The 24,757-nt window shown below is 37.6% G+C and overlaps 1 protein-coding gene across 5 annotated transcripts in view; it reads left to right on the forward strand.

Moving 5' to 3' along the window:
• PKIB (cAMP-dependent protein kinase inhibitor beta) overlaps positions 1-22,420 on the forward strand; it is a 79,907-nt gene extending 57,487 nt beyond the window's left edge. For 3 of the 5 annotated variants that reach the window (XM_029944242.1, XM_029944240.1, XM_029944241.1), the window contains 2 exons: positions 16,714-16,890; positions 21,677-22,420. In XM_029944242.1, the coding sequence (XP_029800102.1) occupies positions 16,722-16,890; positions 21,677-21,744 (237 nt within the window). In that variant the 5' untranslated portion in view covers positions 16,714-16,721 and the 3' untranslated portion in view covers positions 21,745-22,420. Of the gene's footprint in view, positions 1-6,611; positions 6,617-9,648; positions 9,654-16,517; positions 16,630-16,713; positions 16,891-21,676 lie in introns of those variants that run through there. The other 2 variants (XM_029944244.1, XM_029944243.1) reach the window with 2 other exon arrangements.
• Positions 22,421-24,757: the final 2,337 nt, after the last annotated feature.

Below are 24,757 nucleotides of genomic sequence, written 5' to 3' on the forward strand. Positions count from 1 at the left end.
ATGTCAGGGCAGCATTTAATATTGAGCGTTAATTTTAGGCCTTAAACCATGAAGAAATGAATTCTGTGTATGATTGTGACTCAGTTGGAAATTTACCCCAGAGAGAATAAATTCTAATGTGAACATGAATGATTTTACTTGGAATCACAAAACTGTTTTCTTCTATGAAGGAAAAATGGGGATTTGTTAGCTAAAATAAGTTCTACTAAAGAATAATGCATTTGCATTATTGAATATCTTTTTTTTTTGACTGAGTGAAATGCATATCTTCCTGACAAACGGATAAGAAATTGCTGAGGGGCTCCTGGCTTGTTCTGTGGGTAGAGCATCCAACTCTTGTTTTGGGGATTGTAAGTTTGAGCCTCATGTTAGGTGTAGAGATTACATTAAAAAAAAAAGCCCTTTGTCTTCACCACTACCCCATGAAACAAGATAGTAAACATTATTTTTGAAAAAGAAAGAAATTATTAAAACTTAGCTAGAAGTCCCTTTTATGGAATAATGGAAGACTTAATGTCCTTTAGAAAGCCCTAGTAAACAATACTCTAAAATGTAGGATATATTTTCAAAACTTTTTTTAAATGAAAGTTCAGGTTGGCTTATGTTCATAAGCCCAGAACAATGAGAAATCGCAAATCTAGAAGCATGTGAGTGTTGTACTTACTTCCCTGAGTTGCCCAGCAATTCACATCTTCTGTTTTAAAAAACCATGTTCTGGGGACAAGGAAAGAAACTTAGGAGCCACTCAAGTTGGAAAATCAAATTGGGTCCCCAGCATAAGGCTTAAGCTGCTGAAGAGTGTGACATGCTCAGTCCGGGGGTAATGTGGCAGCATACTAACCTTCACGGGAAGACAGCAAGGATACTTGCCAATCTTGCCCTGCTTTGAGGTGGGTAGAAAAGGAGAGGGTGGAATTCTCTCTCGCATTTATTACCAGAAGTGGGACACAGGTTTACAACTTTGTGGTCTGAAAAATTCCATGCCAAGAATTTAAAGCTAACCAATTTGATTAGTGCTCCCAGACCCCACTAATGGCAAAGTCAGAGCCTATATAAAGGAAAACACTTTAATTTGGGCCTCAGGTAATTTAAAGGAAAAGGTTTTAAAAAACATGAGTTCACACCAAAAATCATAAAACGTGCAAAAAAATAGTGTCTTTCTTATGTGTCTCATTGGAATTCCCAAGGAAATAATAAAGGTTAAAAAGTAATATTCAAAGAATTAATACCTGAAAAATTTCCCAAATTGATGAAAGCCTAAAATTCAGGAATCCTAACAAATCTTAAGAAGGAAAAACGAAAAGGGTAACTAGTCATCTTGTGATGACATTTTAGAACACCAAAGAGATAAATCCTGAAAATAAGCCAGAAAAAAAAAAAAAAAAGACTCCACCAACCACAAAGAATGACAGTTATGCCAACAGTGTATTAGTCAGGGTTCTGTAGAAAGACAGAACCAATAGGATATATATTTATTTATTTATTATAAGGAATTGGCTAATGCTATTATGGAGAATGAGAAATTCCCAGGTATGTAGTCAGCAAGCTGGAGGAGCCCTAGGGGAGACAATGGTCAGTTCCATTCTAAGTCTGAGGGTATGAGAAGCAGGAGCGCTCCTGGTGTTAGTTTCAGTCTCAGTCTGAGTCTGAAGGCGGGAAGGGACTAATGCCCCAGCTGTGCGACAGTCAGGCAGAGAGACCAAATTCTTCCTTAGTCTTGTGTTATATTCAGGTATTCAGTGGATTAGAAAATGACCATCCACACTGGGGAAGGCAAACTTTTTTAGTCAGTCTATTGATTCGAATATTTTCCAGAAACACCCTCACAGACACCCTGAATATTGTTTAAACAAATACCTGGCATCCTGTGGCTCAGCCAAGACAATACATAAAATTATCATGTTCCGCAAACTTCTTAAAAAGCAAAAATGGAATAAGGTAGGAGAGTATTGTGAAGTGCTTGTGGAAGGTAACTTGAATCTAGAGTAGTGTATCTTGCAAGAATGAGGGTAAACTTGATCTTTCAGATATACAAAAAAACCACTTGTTCCCCCAAAGGAATTTCTAAAAGCTGTACTTTAAGGAAAAAGGGGAGTTATCTCAATTGCAGTATGAAAAAAGAATGTTGTGGGAATATGATGGTATTATGGATATAAAGAAGAATGTAATTCTTAAATACATGCCAAAATATTTGATGTGAAGTGTTATATCATCAGAAGCTTGCTTTCAAATGGCTGAACAAAAACTGTGTGTGTTTAGAGAGAGAGTAAATATAGCAAACTGTTAACAATTTTTTAAATCAGTGGAGGTTGTACACTGTTTTTTCAATTTATCTGTATGATAATATTTAAATACAAAATTCAAGGGAAAATACTATAACTTGAAGCCATTTATTTAATAATCCTAGAATTTTGTCATAAATTATTATAAGCCCCACCTGTTTTCTCCATGATCAACATTCTTCCCATCAATATCTAGTTGTCTGGTGAATCCGCCAAGGTTACCAGCAGTGGTTCAGTGACCACATTACCACTTATGCCCTATTCATAAATCAAGATTCATATGTATATGTGTCTATTTTATTCTGTTATTCTCTCTATCCTTGAAGAACACCACACTATCTTAATAACCAATACTTTGTAATGAATCTTTATATCTGATAGTCTAAGCTCTTAAACTTTATAATGAGTTTTCATTGTAAGTCCTTCTACCTTTTTCCTTTCTTTTTAACTAAGAAGCTGTGCTTGGTCTGTTGCATTTACATATAAATTTTGTAATGAGCTTATCACTCTTATTATGGTTTATTTATTTATGTAAGTTCCATTTTTAGTGTCCTCCTTCACATCAGTCTCTATTTGCAGATAATGCATCTTATGCATACTTTTATATGCGACTTAGAAATGTTTATGGTTTTACAGTGCTCAGAGGAAGGAACACAGTATCCCTTTTTAAATTATTATTTTAAAAAGAATTTTTTTTAGAGAGAGAGAGTGAAAATGGGGGGGGGGTGGGAGGAAAGGGAAAGGGAGAGAGAATCCCAAGCAGGCTCCACACACAGCACTGAACCTAGAGCCAAAATCAAAAGTCAGGTGATTTTGATTGAGTCACCTAGTTCCCTCAACACCATCTCCTTGTTTGACATTCATTGTTTTTGCAATTTGGGTTCTAGTGATGACTGTGCTTTAACTTATTTTTCCAACTCTATAGGACTTAACATTCCATGAGAGCTAGATGGCTCCTTTTCCTTTAATTGGAAGTTGTCTTTAACCCTCACTTCATGATTTAGCTTAAGATATTTCCCTGTCTTGGTAAGCCTTTTCATATCTTTTTTGATCTATATGAATCCCTTCCAAGTATTAGATCCCAATGTGTGTTCTACAGCTTCTGTGAAGTTTTTCTTAATTACCCCCAAATTCAATAACCATTTTCCTCATATTTTTTAAAGTTTATTTATTTTGAAAGAGATAGAGACAGTGTGAGTGGGGAAGGGGCAAAGATTAAGGGAGAGAGAATCCCAACCAGACTCCACACTGTCAACATAGAGCCTGATGCGGGGGGTTGATCCCACGAACCTGAGATCATGAACCTGAGCTGAAACCAGAAATCAGACCTTTAACCAACTGAAGCACGCAGGCACCCCTCCCTTTTATATTTCTATAGCATTTTCCATTTATACCAGGCATTTGACTATATCATCTGTTGACTTCTGTTTTTACATTCCCTTTAATGCGCATGTATTTCATCCATACAATTAGGCTTTACACTGTTTCAGAGTAAAGACCACATATTATGCTTTTTGTGTGCATCCCCACTCTGTTAATCACAGTTCTTCGTCTTATTTGACACTATTTTTCTGGAATTTCACACTGAATGAAGGATATAGTAGATGTTCAATAATAATTGGTTGGACGAAGACTGAGTCTCTGTTCAACAAATATTTGGTGAGGTGTAATAGAAGGAGCAGCATATGAGGTATCAGGAGAAATGGGTTCTGGTCTAGCCTCTGCCATTTGCTAGCTCCGTTGCTTAAGCCAAACCATTTCATTTTTATGATCGTCCATTTTCTCACCTTTAAAATGAAGCTAGTAATGACTACCTCATGGTGCAGAATCATATGCACTGAATCTCACTCAAGTGATTAAAAACAGTGTGTGTTCAGGGCGCCTGGGTGGCTCAGTTCATTAAATGTCTGACTTTGACTCAGGTCATGATCTCACAGTTCATGAGTTTGAGCTCTGCGTCCGGCTCTGTGCTGATATCTCAGAGCCTGGGGCCTGCTTCGGATTCTGTGTGTGTCTCTCTCTTTGCCCTTCTGTTGCTGACGCTCTCTCTGTCTCTCAAAAGTAAATTTAAACATGTGAAAATCTTCACTGTAGAAAATGTAGAAAACACAAAGTTCAAAGAAGAAAAGAGAAATCATGTATAATAACACCACTCAGAAAAAAAAAACTACTGTTAAAACTTTGGATATTTCTCTCATGTTTTTCTGTACATATATTTTGAAAATTAATATATATAGTAATTTTGAATTGTTTCTTGTATCTGTTGAATATATTTTAGATATTTTTCATGATTAATTTTTCCTATTGAGCTTATATAATATTAAAAAGTAAGAATTAATATTATATAAATATATATTTAATAAAATATTAAATAGTAACAGAATTTAGTGAACAAAAATATTTTAACAGTATGACTTTTCTTCCTAAAGTCCTGTCTGTTTGGTTAGGAATTTTTTTTTTGCCTGTATGACCCAGAAAATCCTCAGAACAACTTTAAAATTTTTGCTACTCTGGTTGATTGAATTTTGTGCTTGATGAAACACTAAAATGATTTCTACTTCTGCAAAGAAAAATGAAGTACTGACGAGAACTTGGAAAACAAACCAGAGCTTGAAAAGGCTCAATCATTTCTCCTTTTTTCTCAGTTAGAAGAAAAAAAAAAAAGAAAATTAAATCTATTCAAAAAGGAACTAAGAGACATCCCAAAGAATTTTTTTATACATTGATGCATTAGAAGAAAAAGACATTACTGGAAATTTTAAAGTTATGTGAATTTAAAAAAGCATCTTACCTATAAATCAACTTTATCTAATTTAATTAAGGGAAGGTTTGTGGGGGTGCTTGGGTTTCTAAGTTGCTGAAGCGTCCGACTTAGGCCCAGGTCATGATCTGGTTGGTAATCTGTGAGTTCAAGCCTCGAGTTGGGCTCTGTGCTGACAGCTCAGAGCCTGGAGCCTGTCTCTCTCTCTCTCTCTCTGCACCTCCCTAATTTCTGCTCTGTTTCTCTCTCTCTCAAAAATAAACACTAAAAAACTATTTTTTAAAAAAGAAAAGGTTTGTGAATGGTTTTCAGTCCTTAGTCATGTTCTTTATTTTGCCATGTGTTTGGGCTTTTGGCTATGCCTATTTTACATAGTTGGTATAAGTCTAGCTTTCTAGGACATTTTCTCTTTTTCAACTTTCATTAAAGATTTAGAATTATGTTGGCCTGAAAACAATTACATTTTATTTTATTTTTTAAAAAATTTTTAAATGTTTTTAAATTTATTTTTGAGAGACAGTGCGAGCAGGGGAGGGTCAGAGAAAGAGGGAGAATGTTTATTTTTGAGAGTGCCAGCAGGGGAGAGGCAGAGAGACAAGGAGACAGAATCCAAAGCAAACTCCAGGCTCTGAACTGACAGTGCAGAGCACAATGTGGGGCTTGAATTCACAAACGATGAGATCATGACCTGAGCCAAAGTCTGATGCTTAACCGACTAAGCCACCCAGGTGCCCCAACGTTAGGGTTTTTTTCTAAGACTCCTTAAGTAATTTTGATTAGCATATATTTGGAAGAATTCTATTCCAAGTAAAGATTTAAAAACAGAGCTTTGAGCAATGACAGAATTACTGAACTACCTTAACACGTCCTTGGGATGACTGCCCTTAAATTAGTTCTCATATTTGTTAAGCAGTCCAAGTGGAGCAATGGAAAGTTTGATCACCTGTATGTGAGCATGTCATTGAATCCTGCATTGCTGTCTGATAAACTTGCAACTTCCTACAAGACATTTAACTTCTCTGTTAATTAAGTTTCCACATTTATCAAAAGTAGAATTAATATTACCTATTTGCTACTTCGGAACCCAACAAATTAATTAACATAAACTGTGCTTGGTTAACACCAACAAATGAAATTTGTTCAGAAATCAGTCATATTAATTTATAGGCACTGTAATAGATTATCATAATAAACATTGATTATCCTGTTAAAGTCTGCTTTTGATTTGGCTCTAGAGACAATTGTGAGTTATAAAGACAAGAAAAAAATTAACCCAAAGATATCGCCAGAAACTTGGTGTTTAGGAAAAAAAAGAGCATAAAAAATTTACAATCTGGCCCCCAAACCCCCCCCACAAATACCTCAAAGCTGGTATCTTTGATATCTGTTCCAGATTAGCCACCTGTGACAGAAGACTGAAACTCCCTTACACCGTTCATCACGGTTTCTCCCTAAGGGTAGATGGTTCATATACTTTCAGCAGCAAACTGCATTAAATTGTTCCATTAATAGTTAAAATGGGATTGAAATTATCACTTTCTTCATGATACCTGAAAAACAATTCTTAATCTGAGTATTAACATAATGACATAATATGGTGAGGAATTAGAAGGGTCACAAAATACATAAGAGAATTCTGCTTTCCCAGTAAGGCTCACCACCCCATTTATTTTTTTTTTTTTGACATTTAACTTTATTTTTTTTCACATTCCAACAATTTTATTAAGCTGTGTATGGCTTTTGATCCATTTTTCTTGTAATTCCAATCTGAAAACTAGCAACTCCCACTAGATTAACCCCTGAGTCATTTATGTTATATTAAATATGACTATTTCTAACCCATTAGGATACCATAAAATTGAAATGGCATATAATCATATAAGCTATGTAAGTGTTTCATCTAGTATTGTATAAAAACTGGATTTGTCTGGTGTGCACTAATATTTTTCAAATGAATATGCATTATCACCAACCCATTTAAAACAATGTCTTCTCCCTGTAGCTCCTGACCTCCCTTACCTTGTTCTACTTTCCCCTGGCACTGAGTAGTTTTGACACACATTATAACTTTGTAGGACTGCACTACTATTTACTGTCTCTCTCCCTCCACTAGAACATAAGCTCTACAAAGGCATAGGGTTTTGTAGGCTGTTTCACTGATGTATCCGTAGCACTAAGTCATACCTGGCACTCACTCAGTAGGTTCTCTAACAGAAGTTGTTTATTGAATGAAATTATCACTCCACTTCTCTTTTTCAAAATGAATTGTAATATATGAAATGAAAGTAATATACGCTCATTGTTGGGGGAAAAAAATGACAGTTCTCCTGGAAGAAGAAAAAACAAATTGCTTTTTATCCCGTTATCCAGTGACAGCACTCTTATAATTCTGGTGCATATCCTTCCAGAAGTTTTTCAGTGCTCATATTCACAGATGCACATAAATATCTTATATGCCTATATTTTAAAGCTGGATTATATTTGTTTGATATCATTTTATTATATCTTTTATAAATTATTTTATCATATCTTTTAAAATGTAATTGTTGGGGCACCCGGGTGGCTCAGTTGGTTCAGTGTCTGGCTTCGGCTCGGGTTACGATCTCATGGTTCGTGGGTTCGAGCCCTGCATCGGGCTCTGTGCTGACAGCTAGCTCAGAGCCTGGAGCCTGCTTCAGATTCCGTATCTCCCTCTCTCTCTGGCCCTCCCCTGCTCGCTCTCTGTCTGTCTCTCTCTCAAAATAAAATAAAGACATAAAAAAATTTAAAAAATAAACATTAAAAAAAAAGAAAAAACCTGAAATCATTTTAGTACAAAAAAATGGGTGATCAATTGGGATAGCTTTTAATTAAAAACAGTCCACTATAAAAGATAATGTTATATTTTATTTATTTTTTAAATGTTTTATTTGTTTTTGAGACAAAGATACATAGAGCATGAGCGGGCAGGGCCAGAGAGAGAAGGAGACACAGAATCTGAAACAGGTTCCAGGCTCTGAGCTATCAGCACAGAGCCTGACGCGGGGCTCGAACCCACGAACATGAGATCATGACCTGAGCCAAAGTCGGAGGCTTAACCGACTGAACCACCCAGGTGCCCCTAATGTTATATTTTAAACATAGTATTATTCTACCATTATATTAAATATTAGTATAAAGTGGATTGCACTGATGGACTTATAAAATATTTTCAGAGGTGGAATACATATGTAGCTTCCTAAGTAATGGCTTTGAGGGATATGGTACACATTTATGTATATAAATTTTTGTATGTTAGTAAAAATAGTTTTCTTGCATCACTTCATTTTTTTTTTTGAAGACAGATAAGCATATATAAGTAACAAAAGTTTTCTGAAATAAAAGCATGCAGTTTAAAGTGTCCATGCTTGAGGTGCCTGGGTGGCTCAGTGGGGTAAGCGTTCGGCCTCGGCTCAGGTCATGACCTCAAGGTTCATGAGTTCGGGCCCTGCGTCGGGCTCTGTGCTGACAGCTAGCTCAGAGCCTGGAGCCTGCTTCGGATTCTGTGTCTCTGTCTCTCTCGACCCTCCTCTGCTCACGCCGTCTCTCTGTGTCTCTCAAAAATAAATAAAACACATTAAAATTTTTTAAAAATAAATAAAAAAATAAAGTGTCCATGCTTAAGCTTTAGATTACCTCTACATTGGAAGAATAATTATGGAAGTATTTTTGCCATAGATGTACCACTCCCAATAATAATCGGAGGCAAAGAAAATAAGCCCAGAGGATAAAGGGTTTTACTTTCCCCCTTGTTGAAATGAAAATGGTAAAAAAGAATTAGTTGAATAAATTAAAACTACAGATTTTGTCTATTTAAAGTGTTAGAGGGGCACCTGGGTGGCTCCAGCAGTTAAGTGTCTGACTCAGTTGAAGTCATGATCATATGGATTGTGGGATCAAGCCCCGCATCTGGCTCTGCATGGAAAGCATGGAACCTGTTTGGGATTTTCTCTCCCCCTCTTTTTCTGCCCCTCCCCCATTCATACTCACTCTCTGTAAAAATAAAAAGAACTTTTTAAAGTGTTAGAGGATTGCATATTTGCACAAGGGAAAGCTGGTTAATTATGTGTAACTGTCTTTAGGTTGGGCAGTCTATTCACAGCTTAATGTGAATATGTGTTTATGAACACCTCTGACAGAGACGGTGTTGGAAGAGTCTAACTATTTAGATGCCTTGAGTGAGGGTGATTCCATAAGAGTTTTATATTAACTCCTGCTCTGCATATGACAATTAATGTTACCCACTCCTATAACTAGTCTACATTTTTCCTACAATGTAATAAAATTCATTTTAGTATTTGATTAAATGAATTTTTGGTCTTTATTAAGAATATTAATAAAAACACCTTCACTAGATGTGTTGGCCTGCCCATAATTTATGGTTATCAGCTATGAATTCAATATTTATTTATTGGATTTAATAGGCATCTATGTGTCAGTCTACACACCAGGCAGAAAGATACAAAGACATTTCTATTCTGACATTGGTCAGATTAACTTCCCTTTTTCTCCTTCTTACTGATGTCATCAAAAGTCACTTGACAGTTTAAAACCACCATCTCATTAAAAAAGGAACTGACTTCTTAGGACTTGCACATAACCCCCCTGCACAGAGAGGCTGTGTTCACTCTGAGACGGGAATGGTGCGAGCACACCGTATAATCCTCAAAATTATTTCATTTTCCCAGTAGTGCAAATTCAGCTTGAAGAATCTTTGTGCCTTTTTTGAAATCTTGGAAAACTTTGTGTCTAAAAATGATTGGAAAAAGGCAAAGATGAGAAATGGATGGTCGGAGAGCAGTCTCTCATTGGAATTTGCTAACCCTTTCTCTGGGACCCCACTCTAGGCAGCCCTACCCCATCTTCTCTTCTGGAACTAGCCACTCCCTCCTCTGTGTGCTTGGGGGAGCTGCCTGGCATGGAGCCTCCTCAGGGCTCCAATTGAAGAAGGGCAAGTCCTTACTTACTGTGGCAAATCCCAGTTACTAGCACAGTGCTTTGAACAGAGTCGGTGTTAAGTACTTTTGAATCGAATCCAAATACTTCCATAAGTAGACTCCCACCTTAATGATAAGAACGCATGGGTATTTGAGTCCTTCAATTAGAAAGAATAATGTGAGAAATAAATGAGAATGGAGGAATACAGGCAGGGCTTCAGGTAAAGTGGGGAAAAATGAGAATGGTCCTTTATAATTCAAGCTAAGTGCTCTCAATTCTAATCTCTAAGAAAGAAATAAAAAGGTGGAAAGTAAAAGGCCAAAACTATGTAAGATATGATAGGAGGGATGCTCCACTACAGCTTATAACCATTTAGAATTACATTAACCTAAAGGAGAACTGAAAATATCACTGCATGTCCTAGATGCCACTTATCATGTGTAACACACACACACACACACACACGTGCACACACACACGAACGCAAGCATGCATGCAAGCGCACAGGCGCACACAACCCAAGATAATGTACTAATAACTAGGCAAATCTGTTTCAGAGAAAAGCAGGGGGAGTAATGATAATGGCTGAAAGAGTACTGTCTGAACTTAGGTAAGACTTTGACACAAACTGGCTGTGTCAATGTTAATGATGTTAACGCATCACTTGAGTGTCTGGGTCTGCATCCGTTAAGTTTAATGATCCTTTGAGGAAGCTGTCAGTAGTAGGAGTAGGCCCATCGTGAACTAACTCCATACAGCCCTTAACGGAGGCTGTGTTTGGGGTTAAGTTTTTCTAGCAGGAAATTAAAGAGTAAGGTGACTACTTAAATGTGACCCTTACACTCTGTGTTGTGTGGTTATTGCAGTTAATCTTTTTATCTTTAGCCACATTGGTCCACATTATTATCCTAAATGACCCTATCTCAGTATAACAATAGCATTGTGTGAGAAAGGTATTCAGATTTGTTTACTTTACCCGGAAGATTATAGGAAAATCGATTTGACTTTATATTTAGAATTTTGTAGGTTAAGGTTGTCAGAAATTCTGAGTGGTAAAAATAGCTTTGATGTGTCTTCCAATATATGTTGAAAGGTCTGTTTATATCATTATCAGGCAAGAATCTAGTTTATATCATTATTAGGCCAGAACTTAAGCATGAGAAATAATATGTGTCAATAGACAAGAGGTAGAATTTCCTCTGGCTTATACTTGAAGCACAGAAACTCTAAACATAGAGCATTTTTTTAAAAAAAAAAAAGGTCTCTAGTTTTAAAAATAATTTTTACACAGGTATACATTTTATTTAAGCTCTATTTAGCCTAAAATGGTCTTGATACTTAGGTGAATAGATGTGCTGGGATTCCCATTTTTAGAGGTGCATACGTTTGCTTTATTTCCAAAGAGTAGGATTTGAGGTCAAGAAAGTACTGAAGAGATCAGAATGTGTTTGATCTCAGACTGGGTTCCTTTTTGTAACATGTGGGCCTAGCACCTATTAAGTGCCTGACACAATAATTTAGTGGAAACTTGATAAATTTTGACTGGATGAATAAATCCACATTGTCGTACATTGGGATGCAATTGCTATAGCTCTCTTACCTTGTTTGGAAGAAATTTTTTCTGTTCCAAAACAAATATTGCAAAATAACAAGCTATAGGCAAAGAACTGAAGACAACTAGCATAACATATTAAGCTTGAGAGAGCCGGATGAGGAATTTGCTTATCAACTGAAAACAGAGTATGTCTCTCTTTATGTCATCCTCTCTTTCTTTTGACCAGGAAAAGCAATGACTTCCCCAAATACATGTTCTTCCTTGTTACTTTAAGTGTTTTTTCAAATACCCTGACTCATACTCCAACAGAACTGATTTAGTGGGTGAGAAGTTTATTTCAAATCTTACATGCAGAATGAGTTTTAGTTTCACTGAGGGAGACGAAGTGAGTGATATGGACCCGGAGATTATAGAAAAAGTAACCACTCCCTTGCAGTCTTGGCTTCAAGTAAGGAAACTTAAGAAAAAGAATGCACGTGAGCTAAGAGAGTAAATCATCTCAGTTTGGAGAGAAAGAAGCTGCAAAAACTTTTGTTTATGAATTTTTAAAAATGTTTTTTAAAATTTATGTTTGAGAGAGAGCACAGGTGAGGGAGAGACAGAAAGAGAGGGGGACAGAGGATCAGAAGCAGGCTCTGTACTCACAGCAGCAAGCCCTATGCAAGGCTTGAACTTACAAACCGTGAAATCATAACCTGAGCCAAAGTCAGACGCTCAACTGACTGAGCCACCCAGGTGCCCTTGTTTATAGAAACTTAAAAAAATTTTTTTTTTACATTTATTTATTTTGGGAGAAAGGGAGAGAGAGAAAGCTGGGAAGAGAAGGGGCAGAGAGAGAAGGAGAGAGAGAATCCCAAGGAGGCTCTGCACCGTTAGAGCAGAGCCCAACATAGGGCTCGAACCCACGAACTGTGAGATCATGACATAAGCCAAAACCAAGAGTCAGACACTCAACTGACTGAGCCACCCAGGTGCCCCAAAGTTTTGTTTGTGATTATAACATACACTCTTTTCTTAGGAGGCTCTTCTGAACCCACAACACACACACACACACACACACACACACACATGTATGTGTATATATACACTCATATGTATGTATCTCCCATACTTTATTTAGCTTGGACATCTCTGTCCTCTTCAGTTGTGCTCGTGTTGAATTTTCAGTAATGTGGAAACTGCAGAGATACTGGCATGTGTGTGTATCTATGACTGTTTAATGGTCTTTTGGTAAGGCAGCCTGAAAATTGTGTATTTTCAACAGCGATGAAAGAGATGTAAATCTCCTCACCCTGCTGGAGGCATGCAAGGACTTCTGTGAAATCCCAAATGTCCAAATGGTTTCAGCTCCTGTGAGCATTCACAGTTGACAAAGCAGTGCTCTTCCGGATTCATCTACTAATTCTTTAGAAGAAAAAGAGAAAGGGCTGCTGCCTTAGTTAGCAAACATAAATGTAATTAGCTTTTAAAGCCCTGAAATTTAAAAGAACTTAGAAGTTAATCTCTTTTCCATGTTTGTTCGTAGTGTTTCCTCATCTTTCTATAGGTTATATATTTTTTAAACATCATGAAGCATTTGAAGAGACCGATTCTCTCTACTTTATGTATAATATTGACAAAGAAAGAATTAACTGAAAATTAAAGCAAACAGACATTTATTTTGGCAGTTAGAATTGCAGTTCAGGAGCCACAGACTGAGGTAGAAATCCAAATCATGTTCCAAGGAAGACAAAGAGGGGAGCAAGATTATATTAAGGTGGAAGGTTAGGAGTGTAGTTTTCATTTAGGTCCTCTGCAAAGCAGGAATCGGAGTGAGGTTAATTGGGATATCCATGGGTGGATCTAACTGGATTTAACACATTATTTACAATCGCTGTATAATGTTCCATAACACTATGTGTATAGTTGACTCAGCCATATTTCCCTTATGGACTGGCGGATTATTTTTAATGTTGAAGTCAATCTTTTTGCTAGAGAATGAGAAGAGCCCAGTTCAGAACCACACTGTGGGTTCAAACACTCCTGCTAGCCAGCATCTCCAAGTCACCAACACCTTCTGTGAGGAAGATGAGCTGACTTTACTATGCAGTCCTGTGGGGCCAGGCTGGGTGAACTGTTTTGTGGCGGAGCCTGACCTCCCTGTCACTCAGCATCCTCATCGGTGGCAGACTCTGAAAGGCAGATGGTAGTGAGAAGAGGGAGAGCTTGGAAATGACCAAGCAAAGCTCCAGAGTAAAGCAGCCTGTTGCTGCCTGGCCTCCCTGCACATCCAGTTCTGTTTTGTTTTGTTTTCGTTTTTTTACTTTAAAATGGTAGTTAATGAGTATAATCTTGACAGACTTTTAGATAGTTTTGTGATCTTGTTTTCTGACACTAATCTATAAAAAAAAGACTAATTTAGAAAGCCTGTATCTGAAAGAAAAATATAAAGGCAAAAGCAAAATAGTAGCCAAAAACAAGGAAACCTTGAAATAAGCCTGGAGCCTGGAATTTCTTCATGTTGATGGAAGTTCATCTTTTGGAAATTCTTTTTCAATATACAAATTCTAATTCAATATTTCTATACCATAGACTGTCTTACTAAAGAAGTTTACTCACTTCATTTAATATAAACTATATAGTATTTAAGTATTTTAAATAGCATATCTTAATATTTTTATATGTATTGTTATCTTCAACTTTAAGATTTTGGACAATCAGGCCAGTGATAAGGTGTTCACAGAGCTGTTCTTCCAACCTTAGCATGGATAACTTATTTGTGTGACACAGGACGATGCTCCACAGAAATACATCCTTGATCGTGGCCATGGCTTTTGATGTGCTATTAATTGACTGAAGACAGAGTGGAAGCCTGCAAATGGGGTCTTTTTCCAAACTTGATGTCAGGCACTTCTCACAGGTTGTAGAGAAGAGATCTCTAATTGACATTCATGTATCATGGAAGGGGAGGGGACGGGAGTCTCCCAAGATAACGATTCAAGACAGGAAGGAACACCTGTGACAAGATAAGGAATCTGTCTCCCTCTCTCCCTCCCTCTCTCTCTCTCTCTCTCTCTCTGTCTCTCTCTCACGTACACACACGTATATATGTATATAATATTCTCTTTTTAAAAAAGTAATGAAAGGCAGAATCAAAAGTAGCTATTGTGTGACCGTCTGTGTATATCACAGAGATTTGGAAAGATAATTTTGTGGTGATCCATGCCATCTTGCCTTCAGAGTGAACCGAAACTGGATTTGCATTCCTGGGTGCTACATTAGCAGCTTTGTGACTTTAAATATATCATTTAACTTCCCTGAGCCCCGGTTTTCACATCCACATAGTGAGTGAGGGTTACTCCTTTCTACTTCAAAGGATTATTCAGAGATTTAAATTGAGACAATAGATATGAAAATGTTCTTGTATTGAATAAATTCTGGTTTCCCTCTTAGGAAACTCAGGGGGTCTTCCAGGGGGATTAAAGGGATACCTAGGAGGGCAGTGGAGTGAATAAAACTTCGTGAGATATGAACAACAGAGCCAATAACCTGACATAGTTTTAGAATCACCAAGAGTTTGTATATCCTTTATCTCATGACTCTTAACAAAAATCCTGTGAATCAGTTAGGCTAATGTTTTTATATCCATTATGCAGGGGAGGACCCGTGACTCCAAAATTAAAAGAATTAGCCAATATTACCTGCAAGTCTATAATGGACTGAAGTTCTTTTTGACCAACAGTCAAGTGCTTTTTATATTAATCTATGTGTCTGTCAATGCCAGACAGTCGACAAATACTAAACAGAAGCCTAATTGATTCATAAACTGTGTCTGAAAATCTGACATTGTTCTTAAATTTCCATGATTCCTGCAAAGATGAGCCTGTCTGGGGAAGGAGCCTCACCTACTTTTAGACTCCGGAGGCCCACACTAAGCTCATTGTGCGTTTCTTTGGTCCTCTGAACCAAATGAGTTGTGTTTCTAATATGAAACGCACTGTGTTTTGTGACTATGTCACTATATTTTTAAGCATTTCCTAAATTGAAGTTAAATGATTAGAAAAGGTTCCCTTCCAACTACAGTGAAAAGCTTGGTTTGCTTTGTGTAGGCCAAGACTCACATATTTCTGCCCTCAAATATCACAAATGATTATCTCCATCCCTTGGTTGATACTGAGCACACTCTGTGGTATGCATGCATACCACATGCATCAAAGGGGAGAAAGAGGGTGCAAGTCCCTTGGGAGTGTAAGCCCCCTCAAAATGGGAGCGTATATTATTCCTTTGTGTTCTCAGCGCCCAACTGAGAGCCTAGGACTTAATGGGTTCTCAATGAATGCTTGCTGCTGCTTCTGCTGCTTTCGAGATACTACTCAGTGTTGACTTCTTAGGAAAGATTCATTAGAAAACATTATATGAAAGAGGGTTAGTTTTAGAGTAAACAGTATCTATTACCTCCTTCCCTCCCTGTACAGTAAATGATTTCCTAAGAATTCTTTCATAGGTACAATTACTAGAAAGATAAAGGATGCTTAGGAAAGCATGAGTAATTACCGTGTCCACTTAAATATAACAAAAGGTAATACAAGTTCTACTCTTCTAAACATGAACATGAGGCTGTTGAAAATTAGGTCTTAGACTAGAACAGGCAGAAATACCCAGCTGTCACTGGGGAAAAATGCCTTTGAGATAAAGTTGAACTTCTCATATCTATAGAGTAGGAACATAGTGTGTTTTGTTTGGTCCGTACAAATTATAGTAATTTGGTTTCAGCCTGAATGAGCATCACAAACAAATACTGGCAGGAAGAGTCTCGCTAAGAGTGGCCAAACAAGTCAGTTTTCATTTCCTTCCAAGCCCTAGGTTGGCTGATCCACCCACAGAAAAACAGAACAAAAGCCAGAGATTACTGGACCCAAAGGGATCCAAGTGGCTTATTCGACTCAGCGTTTATTTATAGCAATCTGGCTCACACTGAGACCTTCCTTTTCTATCTGGCGAGTGTGCGAATGTGCAGATGAAAGCTTCAGGACAACAGTAGACGTGGATGCAGGGTGTGATCAATGATTGGATTCTAAGCCTGTTGTGATTTTGAGGTAGCCAGGCCTTTCAACCACAACTGTGAACGTTTACCTCAAAATAGGCTCGTCCTCTTCTTCATGTGCACATTCTATTTGTAGATGTTGCTATGAGGACAGATTCACCGAAAATGACTGATGTGGAGCCTGCGGTCAACAATTTTGCATCTTCAGCAAGGACAGGCCGCCGGAATGCCGTGCCAGACATCCAGGGCTCAGCGGGGACAGGGGGAACCTCGGAGTTGCCCCTCAGACTGGAGGCCCTGTCCATGGAGGAAGGTAACACACAAATTCTCTTCAAACCGGTATTGCTGTCTTCCTAATCAGTCCTTTCCTCTGAACAGTCTCTCTTTTAACTAGTCATGAGGGCTTTTTTTTTCTTACAGCCTACTGAAATCTCTCAGTGTTTGTTTAAGGCTAAGTACATTTTTTAGGCTTTCTGGAAGTAGACAATTTTACCTTTTTGTCTCTTGATATATATGTGGAAGCTGAACATTTATATATTCACCAGGCATGTGTAGTCATGCATAGTGCTAGTAATTAGGAATCAGAGGTGAATAAATATAATCCCCTCAGCAAATTTGCAGCATTTATCTGGAAACACTCAGGAAGGAAACAGTTTTCCTTCCGTCATCCAATGGCAAACCACTTTTGGAAGGTTCTGTTTCACTTGTGGTATTCTACAAGTCCTTCTGTTTCTCACATCTAAGAAGAAGTTTATTATCAGTTAAAGATGAGGTCTTCGAGGTGAGTATTTGTATAAAAGGTAGTAGTTCTTCAGTGGAGAAAGTTGAATTAAGGAAAAAAGGGAGCTCAGACTGACGACGGAAAACCTCGGGTGTCTCACCCCATTGCTTGCACACAGCTCATACAGCTTCCAGAGTTTAGTCTTCTGGAAATAAATATAATGATACTTTCAATAAAGTTTTAAAGGAGTCTTTTTATTTAAAAACATTTGTAGAGGTTAAAGAAAATTTCAGTTTCAAAACATTACCAAAATACCTGTGCCTTGTGCCTCATGTTAGACATCAAGGTGGACTTTAGTATGCGTACAGAAATTTATTCTTGCTGGCAATAAGGCAAGAGAGAGCTAGAAGCTTGTGCACATCTACCCTTTTCATGGAAGTCCCAGAAGAGGGCTCTTGGTCCTTTGCTTCAGGAGATTGTTACCTGGTAAAGTTACAAATGTTCATGGTTTGATCCCTATGAAATAAGTATATCTTTGTTTGGCCAGGGACAACTTCCCTTTTCCCAGAGGTCATTGCATTTCTCATATGAGATACTACAAGTAATAGTAAAAAAGTATATACGTAGACACGAACTATTATAAGATGAAAAATGGGAAAGAAAGGAAATAAAAATGTGTGTAATCAGTTTGGCCTTTTAAGTTTGAAAATGGAATGTGGTTATTAGAACATGATGTTGCTGTTGATGGGCCATCCTCAACTACAGAGGGAGAGAAGCTAAGTTGCTCATTAGTATAACAGGCTTAATTAAAGTTTATGTACCCTAACTACACACACAAAAAAAACCTTAATGCTTATTGATGTTACCAGGTTAAGCAAAGAAGAAGAAATACCCTGCAGGAGAGTTAATAGTCTTCACCATTCTACTTTGGCCACTAGGGAGACCATTATCTGAAAGAATATTGTTACTATTTTTATACTTCTAAAGAATAAAAATTTCAGCTCAGTAAATTTGAAGATCTAATGACTTTATTAAGTGATTCATGAATCAGACAAGTAAAGGGGAGCTCTAAGGAGTTGTACAAAGTGGAAGGTTCTTATAAGAAGGAAGGTGAGGCAAGGAAGTTATTAGCAAAACAAAAAGGTTGTTCTAAGCAAGGTCACATATCCTTAGAGGAAAGGGCAAAGGGGTTATTCGGTGGATTCTTAGGTGGTTATTAGGTGGTTCTCCTCAGATCTGTCATCTTTGGTTTTTGTTGTTCTTGTTGATAAATATTTTTAGGTGGGGAGAATTCTAGGATCTCAAATGTCTTCCATGAAACTAACCTGTCTGAAATTTGCCTAGTTTGTAATTTGTCTTAATCCATCTCTTATAAATTAATAACCATGATAGGGAGGACAATGATCCTGGATGTCATAGTAGCAAGTAGTGACAGAGGGTGGCAGCTGGAAATGTCATAAAGGGCCTTTTTTTTTTTTTTGGTCTCCATCACTTTTATATTTTTAATTTCTTTTTTAAAAATTTTTTATTTAAATCGTTTATTACCAAGTTGGTTTTCGTATAACACCCAGTGCTCTTCCCCACAAGTGCCCCCCTCCACGACCATCACCCTCTGCCTCTTCCCCCCTCCCTCCTCAGCCCTCAATTTGTTCTCAGCATTCAAAAGTCTCTCATGATTTGTAAAGGGCCTTTTCTTAACTCCCTCTATCACTGCTCATTTGATCCATTGTTCAGTTTAGTGCCCACTCAGGGCTGAGCACCATTCTAAAACCTAAAACCTAGCAGCATTAGTGGTGAACAGGACAGACATAAAGCCTTGCTGTCCTGGATCATATCTACAATGGGAGAGTTAGGTTACAAACAAATAAATATGTGCCAACAGTGGTATGGCTTATCAGAGAATTGAGTGGGATATTTGGTAGAGTTCCCGGGTGGTTTTAGACTGAGAAATTAGTACAGCGCTCACTGAAATCGGAATGTCAGTGGTGTGTTTTGAATCACAACTGAAGGAAGCAGCAGGCACCAAAAATCAGAGGTAAGAGTTGTCTTTGCAGAAGGAGCAGACAGTAAAAGGCTCTTAGAATGGACTTGCCTCCAAATCCTCTTTGTTTCTCCAATTCTCACCATTCCACCTCTCGAGTTCAAAATTGCTAATGGCGCTGTGTCTGATGAAATCAGCAGTCCATTCTTAGTTTCCATCCTACACGATTTCTTGGCAGTTTTGTCGTGATGGACCATCTCTTTCTTCCCCTTCACACTTTTCTTCCCTTGGCTTCCCTGGACACTCCACTCTCCTGGTTTTCTTCCTGCTCCACTGGCTGTTCCTCTCCTGCTGTTGTTTCTTTCTTTCTCCGATCTCTTAATGAATTATATGGTACCAGAACATAGTATTTTGTTGTTATTGTTTTTAACATTTTCTCTATCGATGTTCCCTCCTCCTGAGATCCTGTCTGATTTCACTGGGATACTATTATCTTCCTGATAGCTTGCAGATTTGTTGTCTCCAGTCAGAAGTTCCTGTGACTTCACACTCATAAACCCGTCTGCCTACTTGACCCCTGCTTTGGCTGCCTAAGAGGAGTCTCAAACTTAATGGATACTAAAGTGAAGTCCAGACATCCTCCCTGACACCTGTGCTTCCTACCTCTTTCCCATCTTGATGAACGGCCGTTTCACACTTCCAGTTGCTAGAGACGAAATCTTGGAATCATCGTTGTGTCCACTCTTTCTCTCAAGTTTATATCTAATCTATCAGCCAAAATTGTCAGCTCCACTTTCACATTTGTCCAGCTAGCTGCCATTTTTCACCCAACAGGTCTGGTCTCTTGGTACCCCTTGGACCCCGTCTTCTTTTCTTCTTTCTCTGTACTGTCCTACCTGCATTTCCTTCCTGCACATTGATGCCTTTGACCCTGCTCTTCCCTCTGCTTAGAATGCTTTCTCTCTGCCATTGGCATAGCTAAACTTCACCTTCTCAGGTCTTTACTTGTGTGGCCCTTCTCCCCAGCCAACCCTGGCTAAAATTACAACCTCTATGGCCCAAGACTTCTTGACAACGCCTATTCTTTAATTTCCTCCATAGCAGTTAGGACTCTTCACATACCACACATTTTGCTTATTTTGTTTATTCCCCATATGCCTCACTAGATATCTCCTGAGAGCTAGAATATTTATATTTGCTGCTTGGTATGTATATAATATGTGCTTAATAATATATTTCCTGAATGAAAGTTGAAGAACTGAGTAGAATCCATCAGATTGAATTTCAAAGATGCCAGTGATGATTTTGGCAAGAGTAGTTTTAGGAAGGCAATAGAGACTTAATAGCTTTCATTTAAAATGGAGACCACAAGAGATGATACACTTTAAAGGATAAAAGACAAGATAGTATGTGGAAGAATTGCAGTTAAAAGAAGGCCTTTGTTAGTTTGAAGTTGGTGGTGATGTGAGGAATTGAGAAGTCAGGAGAAAGGGAAAGTCAGGTGAAATGGAGGCGGGGGATGATTGTTACAGTCAGCTTTCTGATGAGGCAGAAATGGATCGGGCCCCAGATCATGAAGGAATAGACCTGGGTAGTCTGAGCAGCACCAGGGCCAGCTCCAGGGCTGTGCTGTGTGTGGTTGCACAGTTCCCTGGGCTCAGAAGAGATTTGCACTTGGTTTCATGCTCTTACTGTTGCTGTCTTGAAGTTTTCCATATGCTCTGAACACGGGGTGCTACATTTCCACTTTGCACTGGGTTCCAATAAATTATGTAGCCAGTCCTGAGAAACACATTTTCCATTGTAATAAGAGGAAAGGTAGAAGGAATAAGTACAGACTATGTGGCTTTAAAAATTTGGTGGCAGAAAGTTGAGGGAGCTTTTACGTGAAGGCTTTAATTCTTTTTTTCCTGCGAAATAGTAAGTGAGATCATCTCGTAAGAGCCAAGGAGGTAGAAGCTGGGAGGAAGCTGGAGAGAGTGTGATGCCTACAGGGAGAGCACTAAGGGGCTTGGGCTGTGGAACCACTTGGCCCTGTCCAAATTGTGTGTCTGTCACTTACTAGCTCTGTGACTGAGCGAGTTAATTAACCTGTTTGTGTTTTGATAGACTAATCTATAAATGGAGATTGTAATAATACCTCAGGAGACTTCCTAGCATGTAATAATTCTGAAGAATAGGAAGGAAGGGTAACTAGGAGAATGTCGACTCCCAAACCTATCCATACTTCTTTTTTGTGTGTAGTTTCTGTATCTGGATTGGGGGCAAAGAATCTCCCAAACAAGGAGAGATTTATTAGGGTGCATAAAGAAAATACTAAAGGTTTCATTCCAGTATAGTATGAAATATATTTCATTATATTCTATAAACGAATGGAATTATTTATTTATTTTTTAGATGTAAAAAAGAAAGATGAAGAAACAACACAACGCCAATTGGAAAAGCCCCCAAAAGAAGAAAAATGAAGGCTCCTTAAGTATCAAAAGGGCTGAATTTCTGTTGAAAGACTTAGTGGCTCTGCTTTCCTTAGAGGTTTAATCTGGTAGTAACCATGGTAACATTGCAGCCCTAAGTAATACGTGTGTATTAGATAATTATGTTGTGATTCTACTCACTCAGAATGCAACCACCATGTCCACTGTAGGCTACTAAAAGGCATATTACGTCCAAATTGCACCCAAGGGAAAGGTTGAGGATGTATGGTCACTTCTATACAAATCATTATCTATAAACCTGACAAAATTCACTGCTCCCTTTTGGAAAAATCCCAGATGTATTTTTAATTATGCTTTTATGGTAATGGGCAAATTGTTTCCTTGGTAAATATACAGCAAACATCATTCATTTAAAACTACGGAATTTGTAGGGCATTTTTTAATGAGAAGGAATAATAGTCAAAAACACATAGAGAACATTCATTTTTAAACCAAAAATGCATTATTTTTCCCCAAACTCTAAAATGATTTGGAAAAATTGCAAAAGTTTGACCGGCTGAAAATATCAAAAAGTTTTTGTTTGATGTAATTTGCTTCTAGTCTATGCATACTGTGATTTTTCATGTGGACTCTTAAAATACAGAAATTGTGACAATTTGTTTATATGGAACATGACTATTAAAATGAATTTTATTATCTTCCTTAACTTTGGTGTATGTGTGTGCATATGTTTTTGTTTAATAAGAATTATGCAAAACTAGTTGCTTTATACTGTCTTTTCTTATTCTTAGGGCTTTTGTGTATTGTGACTTGTTTCTGAAATGATTTCCTCAGGAATGCAGACCATAACTTTTATATCTTTCCTAAAGTAGCTAACATGACACATAAATATTTAGTGAATGTTGCAGGTAGAAATAGCAAAATACTTGCTTTTAATATATATTTAAGTATATATTTTAAAAGGAACAAAAACAAAACCAAAGTTATAGTAAATTTTATTAGACATTTTAGGAAAATAATAAAATTCTTAATTTTTAGAAAATGTACTAATGAATTTATTTTCATTTTCAGATATATATGCATGCAGTTATATTTTATTTGATTGTTGACTTAGGCCATGTCTGTGTATAGTAATCAAATAAACTCTTCACTGCTCAAGAAACTTGCTCTTGATACAAGTCTTCTTAATTTTGTCTTCTAAAGTGTACCAACCAACCGAAAAATGGTGACACATTTCAGAGGAGCAAGTTAATAAACTTCACAGTATAAATCACCTCCTACCTATTATTTCATTGACAAAGTCTAACTTCATATCTTATATACACCAAAGGGATAGATTGCAAAGAACCTGATTGTTTTAAGTTCTCAAATATAATTTTTTAAAATAAAAGAATCAAAAGTAACATCTTAGGTATAGCACTAGTTTTGTTTTACTTTTTTAAAATTATTTTTTAACATCTATTTTTGAGAGAGAGAGCATAAGCAGTGGAGGGGCAGAGAGAGAGGGAGACACTGAATCCTCAGCAGCTCCAGGCTGTGAGCTGTCAGTACAGAGTCCAACGCGAGGCTCGAACTCACGAACTGTGAGATCATGACCTAAGCGTAAGGTTTTTTTTTAATTATTAATCTCTCTTCATTCACAATGTTTTTGTTCTCACATGACCTGATAGTTAAATAAAATACTTTTGAATCTACAAAATATCCATTTTATTTGTATTTATTTTTTTAAATAGTTTATTTTTAAATTGGTTTCCATATAACACCCAGTGCTTCTCCCCACAAGTGCCCCCCACCATGACCATCACCCCCTTCTCTCCCTCCCCCTCCGCCTTCAGTCCATGGTTAGTTTTCAGTATTCAATAGTCTTTCATGATTTGTGTCCCTCCCTCTCCCCAGTTCTCTCAGCCTAAGTTTGATGCTTAACCAACTGAGCTACCAGGTGCCCCTAGCGCTAATTTAATATTTAATAAAATGTATCACAGCCATTAAAAGTATATTTCAGAGAGTTATTGAATGATGTGATATTGTAAAACAGTATAAAGAGTATCAGAGGAGAATAGTGATTTTTAACTTGTGGGGGAGCAACAATTTTGCCTCCTAGAGGACATTTGTCAATGTCTGGAGACATTTGTGACTGCCACAACTAGGGTGGGGGCCAAGGAGAGAAAGCGCTGCTGGCATCTAGTGGGCAGAAGCTAAGGAAGTGGCTAGGCTGCCAAGCACCCTGCAGTCCTGGGGGCGGACCCTCGCTGCTGGCAGACCCTCGCAGCAGAGGATGATCAGGCTATGCGGGTGTCGGTAGTGCGGAGTTTGAGAAAACCTGGAGCGGAGTTTTATCTGCTAAGCACATGGATTTTTTAAAAAATTAATCACTAGTACTTTATTGTCTACAAATTGTCAGATCATTCTTACTACCCAAATGTTTAGTATTTGTACAATAACTTATTTTTTTGGTCTGTGTGAGTGAGTTATATACATTGTATTATGTATAAAAACATGATGGCAAACATCAAACTGAGTCTTAAATGCTTGCCTATTCTCTTATATTTATAAAGGCTTACTTTCTGAAATAATTATTGTTTTGGTCCCTCATTCTTATTTTAAAAGTTTTCATTTAAATTTCATTAGTTGGGATGCCTGGGTTGTTCAGTCATTTTGGCTAAGCGTCCAACTTCTTCTCGGGTCATGATCTTGCGGTTTGTGGGTTCAAGCCCCACATCAGACTCTGTGCTAACGGTGCAGAGCATAGAGCCTGCTTCAGATTATTTGTCTCCCTCTCTCTCTGCCCTTCCCACACTCATACTATGTTTGTCTGTCTGTCTGTCTCTCTCTGTCTCTCTCAAAAATAATTAAACTAAAAAAAAATAAATTCTAGTCAGTTAACATACAGTGTCATATTAGTTTCACATGTGTAATACAGTGATTCAACTCTGCCATACAATACCCAGTGCTCATCACAGCAACTGTCTTCCTTATTCCCTATCACCCTTTACACCCACTCTCCATCTACCTCTCTCCTTGGTAACCATCAGTTTGTTTCTAT

This window comes from Suricata suricatta, chromosome 7, assembly GCF_006229205.1.
Source record: "Suricata suricatta isolate VVHF042 chromosome 7, meerkat_22Aug2017_6uvM2_HiC, whole genome shotgun sequence".
NCBI classification, from domain to species: Eukaryota; Metazoa; Chordata; class Mammalia; order Carnivora; family Herpestidae; genus Suricata; species Suricata suricatta.